The sequence below is a fragment of the Anopheles stephensi genome, unplaced genomic scaffold (assembly GCF_013141755.1).
Source record: "Anopheles stephensi strain Indian unplaced genomic scaffold, UCI_ANSTEP_V1.0 ucontig99, whole genome shotgun sequence".
NCBI classification, from domain to species: Eukaryota; Metazoa; Arthropoda; class Insecta; order Diptera; family Culicidae; genus Anopheles; species Anopheles stephensi.
Window position 1 is genome coordinate 63,509 of NW_023405470.1, and position 11,007 is coordinate 74,515.

An 11,007-nucleotide genomic window follows, 5' to 3' on the forward strand; every position below is an offset into this window, starting at 1 on the left:
CAAAATAACTGCTGCAGCAGTTTGACAGCAGTGCCAACGAAGTGCTTTGTTTTTCTCCCAAAAACGGTCCTTTTTGTTGTTGCTCTCCCAAAAACTCTTTCGTTCGCACCTCTTATTTTAATTTGTCCCTTTTCCCTCCCGAGAGTGCCATTCCGGCGGCACAAAAACACGCACGATGGTACCGCACATCGTGTACTGCATCATATTCGTGATGCTGTTCTTTTTCACGATTTTCCCTACGTCGGAAATGGAATCGGTCGGGCTGACTGTGAATCAGCTGTGCACACACTACCTGGCGGCCGAAACCGATTTCGTGCTGTACCATCTGAAGGCGACTAGCGTGAAGCTGCTGATCCACTCAGCGATGCCGTTCGGGTACGTCATCTTCATATGGTTGATGGCGTGGATGAATCCGGACGAGCTCGTAATGCAGCCGAATGCATCCTCGTACGCCGAGACTGCCTGGGCAGCGTTCTGTACCGGCTCCGGTACGTTGCTGCTCGTAGCCATGCTTACCGTGTTCTACTGGGCAATGGACGGTTGGAGCCATCATCCGATCGCGAAACAGCTGCACCTTTTGACGACCCCCGACCTACCGGACTGGCGGTCCGTCGCCACCAACATTAACGACGAGTATCGGCGGTACGTACATCACTGAGAAGACAACGGCGGGCGGGTTCGTTCGAAAGTATCGTGTATTTATTCTTAAATGAACAATTGTGCCCTGCGCGTTTTCACCGTACACTGTACTCTACTTGTCCTCTATTCACTTTACCACAGGGATACCAAAATCTCCATACGCTCAAACGCCATCTCAACACTGGTGGTGACGGAAAGTTGGATCATTAAAACAAACATGTACGTGCACAACATCGTCCCGCAGAGTGAGGCGCAGTTGTGCGCGTACAAGGTGAGTGTGCTGGCAGGTGCACGAGGCTGATAACCGACCATGTTCGTTACTCTTCCGTAGATCGACAGAAAGGAAGTGATCACCGATACGCTCGAATCGGCCGAGTTCGTAAACATCCTAGTCAAGCCTCAGGTGAGCCGGGTCCGGCCGTTCATCATTCGCATCAACATCAGCCACATCAAGGAGCTGCGCGATCGCCTGAATCGCCCCATGCTGGTGATGCCCTCGGTGCAGTTTCGTTCGCTCACCGAACGGTTTGTGGAAGCGTTCAAGGAGGAGGTGGCGCAAAATCCGACCATAGCCAGCACGTTCGTTCCGGAGGACGGTGATTGTTGTCTCGCGTGCCTGCAGGCTCAGCCAGACGTGAAGATTGTCAAGTACTGCCTGGACGAGAGCGTGACCGGTGCGCCACTGCCCGAGTCGGAACGCTGCCAACCGTGCGGTTGTCGGCCGTTGTGGTGTGTCGGTTGTTTGGCGACCTGGTTCGCGTCGCAACAGCGACGAGTCGATCGCGATACGTGGCTGAGCAAGAAAACGACCTGCCCGATGTGCCGGGCTCGGTTTTGTGTGCGTGACGTATGCTACCTCGAGAACCGTGTGCCGGCGCAACAAACCGAAGAATAAATATTCGTCCTGCCAGAAGTAAATGCGCTCTCCTTTCCTGGTGGATGGTACCGCTGCATGGCTGGGGGCCATGTCCGGTGGTCTGGGCGCATCTGTCGAAAGTAGTGTTAGGGGAAAATGATTGTGTGTTGGGATGAGTGCTGGGTCGCTTTATTCAATTTGCATAGCTTTCTTCGATTATAGGCCCACGGGCGGATTACGTGAGCAGCTTGCCCGACATTATCTCCACGGTCATCTTTTTCCGAAAGTACGGCATGTTGGACTGATCGAACGTGATGGGGTGGTCGCGCGTTAAGAACTCGGCAAACATACAGCTAAATACACCACAATCGCTCCCATTCTTCTGGCGCGGACAGTCGCGTATGTTCTGCTTGGTCAGGCCGCTCTTGTCGAACGGCATTTTGCGCTTGTCCATCGACTCCTGACACAGATACTCTTCCAGCGCGTTCAGCACGGCATTGTTCGGCGAACCCATCGAGTCGTAGTAGTGGATGGTTTTCCGCCGCAGATCGATCGTGGACATGCACCAGTGGATGCCGCCCACGTGCACCGGCACCACGATCATATCGTTCGCCAGCAGGTCCACCTTGCGCGTCCAGCGGCGCACACCCGAGTAACCGATCTTCAGCAGCTGCGGCAGAAAGAACGTGTTCATCGTGTAGACCTTCGGCAGGCCCTGGCCGTGCTTCTGCTCGCTACGCTCTCGCAGCAGCTCCATGTAGAAGTTGATGACCGCGTCGTTTAGCCAGTTCAGGTCTTGCAACGTCACGAGATCGTTACCGGTGATCTGCAGGTTAAACTTCTCCATCACCACCTGGTTGCCGGCACGCAGCTTTCGATGCATCTGGTCGAGCTGTTCCTTCGTCAGCTCCGGCAACGGCACATCTTCTGGCTCGGGCGTAGACTCCTTCAGCTCCGACTCGTTCAGCACATCGAACTTGTAGAAGGAGCATACGTAGTTGAGCATCTTGTTGCGCGCCTCATTCTCCTGCACGTGCGTGGTTTGCCGCAGGCTGCCTAGACGATTCTTCTCCTGCTCGATCAACGTTTTGCGCTGGCTGAACAGGGTACCGTAGCGCTGCTGCACGTCCTGGATGATGTCGTCCCGGAAGACCTGTTTCGTCTCGAACCGCTCCTTCACCGAGTTGACCGGTTCCGGCGGCTGGCTGGTCGATGACAACGATTGCTTCGAGTCGTTCGCATTCTCCAGCGCCAGCGTCAACATCGAATCGAGTGGCGTAAACAAACGGCCACTTTTGCTGTGTGTCACCTCCACCTCCACACAGTCGTCGCTGTCGTCCTGATTGTCGTCGTCGCCGTCATCATCGGTCAGCTCTGCCATCGGAGTCAGCTTTTGCACGGTCGATCGCGACACATCTCCATTGATGGTTTTCCGCGTATACCGATCGTATGCGATCCGCTTGGGCGGCTCGTTCATGATGGGGATAAACTTTTGCATCAGCGATTCATACTTCTTTGTCGCTTCGCGGTGTGCGTCTAGCTCTTGGTCCAGTGCGGCTTTATCGTCGGACCACGTCGTCGGGGTGATGCCGTGCTTGGAGCGCAGCAGATTCCTGAACTCGTTGGACAGCAAGGAAACGTTACCGGCGCTCACATTGGCTCCCGACGACTGCGGCACGCTTTGCCTGAACAAACCGGAACTGGACCCACCGAAAGGTGGCTTCAGGCCGATGCCTGACCCACCATCTGCACCTCGTTGACCAAAGCCCGATGCTCGCGACGGGACGCACTTTATTGGGATTAACTGCGGAGGACGGCTTTGTTCGCTGCGCCGTGCCAGTGGTCGTGCTTCTGACATTCCGAACCGGTCCGGTAGATGGAATGGTGGTGAGTACAGATTTACCCTTGGCATGTCGGTAATTTCACTCAGACGGCGCACGCTTGCCATCGACCGGGGCACTGCACCGTGCGCACCGTTCTGCAACTGTACGCCTGTCACGGAATTGCATGGTGTCGGCCGTGCCGGTCTATTACTGTGGGTAGAAACCTCTTCCATCGGTGCTGGAATCGAAGACACTGTCGTCATTCGGCGTTTCTTGATATCGATGTCTTGCTGCACAATACTCTTTCGCTTACGGTCGTTGTTGCTGTCGGTGCGTCCGCCGTGCCCGATGTCGCTTAGCATCGACTTCAGGCGAGAAATGAGCGTCGCGGGAAACATCTTCATTTGCAAATCACGGACCACATTGAACGTAAAAAAAAAACCACACACAGCTCCTAATACCGTTTCACCGATGACAGCCGTCGGTGGTGTACGCACAAACGCGGAAAGAAAGGAAGCGCAGCGCGCGCGCGATATCACAAACGACGCACCTCAGAACGATCGTGATTATTTGCACCAAAACAGCGACATTTACCGAACGCGTCCTTTCACGATTCAAAAAACGACGGGTACGAAATGTGCGTGTGACTACACTACTTTTACAATTTTATCAAATGCATTGCTGTTCGATCCGAGTAAACTGTACAGCTCGCGTTCGATGCACATAGAGGAGGCATTCGGTCAGCAGTAATTGTGGTCGTGCGTTAATGTCAAGTGAACAGTTTTGCTCACCTTTCCGGCATTATCGAGCAGCTGCTCCTCACTTTTACTCACTTTTCAGAGAATTTCAAGAGCAAATTCGAGCAGCTGTTTCTCCTCATAGTTCGAGCAGGCCACTCCAACCCCCGGCTGGCGATTCCCAGTCTCGTTTAATACACTGGTTCGCGAAACAATTACAATAACCAGTGCATGAAACGATCTGCAATTGTACTCAACGTGCCAAAAAAGCTTTACAAGCGCTTGTACAAGTACATTACACTGCTCGAATTAAGAGTTGCGAGTTGAATCCTGGGTTGTTTGAGATCGGCTCGATTTTCGCTAGTGGTGGTCATCTCACGCACACACGGAACCATCATTCTGCTGCACATACCCGATCCGTTCCGCACTACACTTTGACAGCCGATTTGCAAACAACAACCAAAACATTCTGGGGAATGCAATTTGCCGGTGGTTGCAAAAGAGTTTTGTTATTTTCCTCTACCTAATAATGCATCTGCTGCCATAAAACTCCTCTCCTTCACGCGTATGAACTTCCACCAGCATGGAGCTGATAGTAATATTAGGTATTGTAGTGCTGATGTACGTGGTGCTGCTGTTTTTTGACGGATTTTTCAAGGTATGATTCGCCGTGTCGTGTTTTGTTTTGCTAGTGCTGCTTGTTTCAACATGATTTTTGCTCCACCCTTCCAGAGCTGCATGCACTATCCATACGATGCATTCCTGCGAGGGACCGGACTGACGGTTAAGTTCCTTCGCCTGCAGTGGCACACGACTGCCCTGAACCGGTCAATCGTGAAATGGAGCACCAAGTATCCGAAAATACTGGACTGCAGCTTCAACCTCGGTGTCTACCTGAGCCTGCTGCTGATGCCGTTCGCCGTGGTGATGATCGTCGTGTCTTCCTTGCAAACGAATCTTCACGGACAGTCGGCACGGGTGGTAACGGCGGGCGTGGCCGGTGGAGACTCGCGCACGCCCGGCCGGCGGATGGTAGATATCGATCTGGTAGTGCCGGGTGTGAATTTGCCCATCAACGAAATTGGTTACTACATCGCAGCCCTCGCCATCAATAGTGTGGTGCACGAGCTCGGGCATGGGCTAGCGGCCGTACTCGAGGACGTTCAGATCAAAGGCTTTGGTCTGCACGTGCTGCTAATCATACCGATGGCCTACACGCAGCTTGATTCAGACCAGCTGAACACGCTGCGCTTGTGGAAGAAGTTACGCGTGCTGTGTGCCGGCATCTGGCACAATTTGGTGCTGGGCCTGTTCACCTACCTGCTGTTCATGTCCACCCCACTGCTCTTCTCGGCGCTCTATCGCACCAGCGACGGTGTTATTGTGACGACGCTCAAAAACAACTCCCCGATGGCCGGATCGCGGGGGCTCGAGCAGGGCGACATTATAAAATCGATCAACAACTGCGAGATCCATCACGAGGAGAGTTGGTTCGAATGTTTGCTGCACACCATTCACTCGCCACCGGCCTACTGTGTGTCAACCGATTTCGTTCATCTGAACGATGAATCCGTACCCATGTCGCACAAGAACGATGGCCTGATCGAGTGTTGCGGCAGCGATAATACAGCGTCCAGCTGCTTCGAGTACATGGTCGATGCCAACGAGGACGACGTGGCGTTACCGCAGCACATGTGCCTCAACATACGCAAAACGATCGAGAACAGTTTCGGCTACTGCCAGCACAACGGCCAATGTTCGGAAGGGCACTGCTTTAAGCCCAGCATCAACAACTACACCACAATCATGCAGATACGGCGCGAATCCAAACCGGACGTCATCTATATCGGACATCCGGGTGATGCGACCCGAACGGTTCAAGTTTCGAGGTTCGTGCCCAAGACGGGTGTGTTCGCGCCGCGCTTTGCGGACTCGATTCAGCTGCTACTCAAGTATGTGACCGTGTTTGCGATCGGATTAGCGTTCATCAACGTTATGCCGTGCTATGGCTTCGATGGGCAGCACATCGTCAACACGCTGCTATCGGACGGCTCGATCCAGCAGCGGATACCGCAGAAAAGTAAACGTGACATGATTTCGCTCGTTGTCAACGTGGTTGGCACGTTGTTCGTGTTCATACTGCTTATGAAAGTGTTTTGGCTATCGCTCTACAGGGTACTGTCCGTGTGAGAAACAGATTCCTAAAGTGGCATTGTAGTATGAGGCCTAGGGAAATAATGTAGCAGGACAAGCACCCGAGCACGCCATATGACATCGAATTCCATTTATGTAGGAAATTCAACATTTTTACGCTACAAAAGCGCAGTTAAGTTAGCAATAGTAGTTGGGGCAATCACAGTAAGTGGTAATGCGAATAAAACAGACTCAATCACCAGCTCAGTAAGGGTGAAGCATTAAAAGCAAACTATTAGTCACGTAACAATGGCATCAGCAACTAGCAGCTCTTTATCACTGAATGCAATCATTTATAGTAAAGACATATTGTGTATTGATATTAGCGAATAGAATAAACATGATCACCGATCTAAAACTAAACGATAACACCAAGTACGAGTTTTGGTCGGTTCGCCTGAAAAAAAAAAATGCCTGGCCGTTCTGTGCAGCCAGCTCCTTAAACACATGTTCAAGATCAGCTGTCCCGTGAATTCCGCATCGATGTGCGAAAAAAGCAGGCGAAATATGCAAGAAGAGAAAGTAACCAGAAAACTCCTTCGGAGATAACAGGTGCTTACATCTCTCGCCGGATGTGCCACCACTCTCCAAATATCAGGAAAACTGGTAGCTCCCGCAACAGGGACGAAATATCAACAAACCCGTACTGAAGAAGCTCTGAGCACTTCTCTGCGTTAATAAGCAACGCTCAAGGATGCTGAGTCCTTATTTTTTTATTTACAGTATTTTTTTTTCGTCCCAAGCCTCAAACGCTTGCCGATTTTCTCTTGCCACAGAAGGACGGTGGAAACCCGTGAGAGCGAAGGCTGCTTCACCTGCCTCGCTCACTCTCGCTCACTCTTTCTCACATTATCTCTGTATGATGCGCTCTCGTAGTAGTAGTAGTGGTGGTGTCGGTATGCGGAAAATTCGTCGCCTCGGAAGCCACAAACGTAGTAGTCGTTTGAACGCCTTCGAGCAGTGCGGTAGTTTCGTCCTTCCGGTAGCGTGTCGAAGACGCATGTGTGTAGTACATCAACAGTCGCGTGACGACTGACCTGTCCTGTGTGTGTTTGTGCTTTTTTTCGATTTTGTTTTTTTTTTTGTACACTCACCGTCTCTGGTTACGCGTAGTACGCGCCGGGATGTCCGTTCAACACGAATGCACCTCACGCCATCGAGCACGCGGTCCGGGGTTACACACACGTGTGTGTGGGTGGGTGTGTAAACGCAAATATTTAGTGCGGTGTTTCCAATGTTTGGCAGTTTGGGTAGCGTTTTTTTAAATACGCAACCTTGTGCAGTTTCACATTGTTGTTTACTGTTGTAGGTAAGGATAATCGGTGTGCTGTTATGGTCCTTGTTTTATTGTGTTCATCTTTAAAGGCTCAAGCGATTCGTGTTATTGAAAGTGGTGTAAATTATAAGGAAATTTTAAATTAAAAGTATAATATTTGTTCTTTAAACTCAAATGGAATAAAAATTGCCTTTTATTCCACAAAAAAATCAAGAATCCCATTTTTAATGAATAGGAGAAAAGGCAGCCGCACAGCTGCTTTTGATCCACAAATCATCCACAGTCATCTGCCGATGGCATTTATTTACCTTTCTCAACGATTTTACTAATCGTAAGCCTAGGCAGCGTTTAATCGAGATGATCTTAACGAAATCAAAAGGTTTCGATAAACTTAGCGCTAACAACAGTGGCGAAAATGGGCGGAACAACCTCTTCGGATGATGGGACGTGCTGATCAAGATCGAGATAACGTAACGTTGATAGAAATGTGGAGAGAAGGCATGAGGCATGAAGGGACGAACTGAAAGAAAGCGAGTGTAGCGATCAGATGATGATTGTTGATGCGACTACCTACTGCCTTACTACACTGCCGATGCTATCTAATTATAGCGCAAAAAACGGAAATTTCTTTCAAAAAAACCTTGCCACCACGCGGGCACTGACAACGGGGAAAACTCTTTATAAATGTCGGGTCGGGCGGAATGCGGGCAGGGATTTAAAGAAGAATGCGAAAAAATATGCGAAAGTGACAACAAACAAGTGTTGGCGAAGGGTTGCTGAGGTTGCCATGCAATACACCACAATCCGCGATTGTGCGCTTGTCGAAATGCTTGATTTTGCACGCGTAAATAGTCAATGTGTACTATAGTTGCAATCCCGTGTTGTGTTGCTGCTTCAACCAAAGTACTACAGAAGTGAAATGGTCCCTCAAAATCCTCCTACCAAGTGTGCCTTGAGCGATGTGTGTGAAATGGTTCATCTTCAACGTTTAACACAAGCTGTCAAATGAAAGTGCCATTTCTCGCGGAGGTTAATGTTTCTTGTTTATGTTTTATTTTAGTTTAGTGTACAGTGAAACGAATTAAGTTCATACCGGAAAATTGCTAATTCCCCCTGCTTGTGCTTTGTTCTGCTTGGGCACCTCGGTGTACGATAAGAATTAATTGTTTTCAAGGGCACAATTTTGTCGTGAATCACCCGACCAGGGTCGTTGTGCGAGTGTAGTGAAACCATAGAGGCAAACAACAAATCCTCAACCATTAAGTTACTAGTGTCCAACAACATGCACTAACCGAGCACCAGCCGTCGAACAGACATCGCGAGCGAGCGAGGAACGCCTAGAATGATCAGTACGGATCGGCGTTCCGTGCCGGATCTGACATTGACCACCAGCCGGATCCTTCCGTTGCGTCGTAGCCACCACCAAAGCCTCCTCCGCCACCAGTGCCGTCCAGCTAGTAGCGTCACTGTTGGCGCAAGAACCAGACCGCAACAAGATGATGACAAGCTTACCGGTGGATCGGTAACATACCGTATCAGTCCATCCTCGGACGGGGGTCCATCATAGCCTACTCGCCACTGCGAAGTCGGAGCAGGACTGTCTGCAGGCTCCCGGGAACAACTGTCTGCGATACGTTATCTGCCATCCAGACGACGCCGATCATAGTACCGCCGCCACCATGGTCCACATCCGTCAATCTTACGCACGCCAACCTCGCTGCTGTGGTTCCGGTGGTCGTTGGTATGCCGGGCAAACTACCCCGAACGCTTGGTGGGCCACTGGACTGCTGGTTACACGGGCGACCGGGATCAGAACATGCCTGCTCCCCCCTCCCCCAAATCCACCCAATCAACAATGGGAACAACAACCCTAACAACAACTAACATAAGAATCATAATTCCCCCAGGCGGTAAGTTCCTTTGTTCTTGCCTGTAGTATGGCTTTATTTTAGTGAGTATTTATGTTTGTATTGTGTTCCCCGTGTTGGCAACTGTGGTGTGGCTTATGAAATTGTTTGCTAGTTGATGGAATATGAGTAGAGTTGATGGTGCACTAATGATGCTTTTATTTGTAAATCACTATAATTTCTTTCCATTGACTACATACTTAATATAAACTTACTATTTAGAACGTATCTTTAGTTGATAAAAAAGCAACGAATCCAATGCACGGGGAAAAACTCATTAATACTGCTCACAATCTTCAATCCTCCGTTCAGCACCTCGAGCTCCAGCTCATCGAATGGAAATGTTTCACTTTATTACTTTCGCCCCCTAATACTCTCTCCATTAATCCACTTGGCATCCCATCCGCAAGCGATTTTCTCTTATCAAGGAAAGCGGCTGTCAACATTCCACAATATGTGTCAGTGCTTTGTAACTCATTAAAACTTAACGACAAATTAATCAGCTGCCAGGTTTGCTTAATCACAGTGTTGCCACTTTCGTTTGGGGCTTAGTGACGTCGGGTCCTTTTGGGAAAGAAACTTTGTCAAGATGAGTCTGCTGGTGTAAGGTGTTGTGTCGAGTGTATCTCGATTTCCTTAACGGAAATGTATGATAAAGATGACATATATGCTGGTCATAAACGTTAAATTCTCTCGTCTGAGACGTTGGATATGTTGTCGTACAGCTTTAGCGGTGCAGGCAGCAACATCTTCTTCAGGTCGATTCGGAAGTTACGAACACATTTACATAGACTTCTAAATAAACGATTCCAAATGGAAATTCGAAACGATTCGTAAGGGAGAAAGGCTAAACAGTTAACAAACTGTTTTAAAAATTGAATATACAAGGCATTATTAAAATCAGCAATTAAATTATTCTAAAACTAAGTTTTGTTTTGTTAAACTTCCCCTTAAAATATTCACCACGCTTTCGTTTCTATTGCCGACTGTAAAGGAATTTTATACCATCCAAAACAACGATTTTCTAACACGGCAGTTGCCTATTTATTTCACGTTCCTTTTTATGCGAACGCCCATGTGCCTTCTGCTCGGCTGGGTCGATTTTCCGTATTGTTTCTTCTCTGTTTTGCTGTTGTGCAAAAAAGCTTTCGTTTTTTGTGCCCTTTTTATAATGGAAAATAAACGTTGCGCTGTGCGAAAGTTTAGCGTGGATCATTCGTACGCGTATTGCTCGAATTGGTTGTGATGGTTCGGTTGGTGGTGGCTCATAAAAATCGAATAATGATTGTACGGTATTTGCATGAGGTATAGGCGATACCGTCCATATCGTACTATGTTTTTTCTGTTTGATGGTTCTTGCGGTATTAGACATTCCTGATTTTATATTTATGCAAAAATTCGTGATATCGTATTAGTCTGAATTTAATTCGCCGAATGGAATTTGCCTATTCACTTACACATCGATTCCAAAACCCTTCGTTTAGTGGCAACTCAGCAGATTATAGTTCGATTAAAAATTTTTACCATGTATCTAAACAAACGCAAACGTTTTATACTAAATTGTGTGGTAAAAAAA

At 49.0% G+C, this 11,007-nt stretch overlaps 3 protein-coding genes across 3 annotated transcripts; 2 read left to right on the plus strand and 1 right to left on the minus strand.

The window, feature by feature from the left end:
- Positions 1-22: 22 nt before the first annotated feature.
- On the plus strand, positions 23-1,557 carry LOC118517350 (E3 ubiquitin-protein ligase TM129-like). Its single transcript, XM_036063350.1, has 3 exons — positions 23-642; positions 781-910; positions 971-1,557. The coding sequence occupies exons 1-3, from the start codon at positions 176-178 to the stop codon at positions 1,532-1,534; spliced, it is 1,161 nt and encodes a 386-aa protein (XP_035919243.1). The 5' UTR covers positions 23-175; the 3' UTR covers positions 1,535-1,557.
- A 98-nt stretch (positions 1,558-1,655) lies between these two features.
- Positions 1,656-4,081, minus strand: LOC118517348 (ubiquitin-like-specific protease 1). Its single transcript, XM_036063348.1, has 2 exons — positions 3,632-4,081; positions 1,656-3,556 (listed from the first exon to the last, which is right to left on the minus strand). Exons 1-2 carry the CDS (start codon positions 3,720-3,722, stop codon positions 1,731-1,733), a joined length of 1,917 nt encoding a protein of 638 aa, XP_035919241.1. The 5' UTR covers positions 3,723-4,081; the 3' UTR covers positions 1,656-1,730.
- A 396-nt stretch (positions 4,082-4,477) lies between these two features.
- On the plus strand, positions 4,478-6,617 carry LOC118517355 (membrane-bound transcription factor site-2 protease-like). Its single transcript, XM_036063355.1, has 2 exons — positions 4,478-4,713; positions 4,788-6,617. Exons 1-2 carry the CDS (start codon positions 4,639-4,641, stop codon positions 6,243-6,245), a joined length of 1,533 nt encoding a protein of 510 aa, XP_035919248.1. The 5' UTR covers positions 4,478-4,638; the 3' UTR covers positions 6,246-6,617.
- Positions 6,618-11,007: the final 4,390 nt, after the last annotated feature.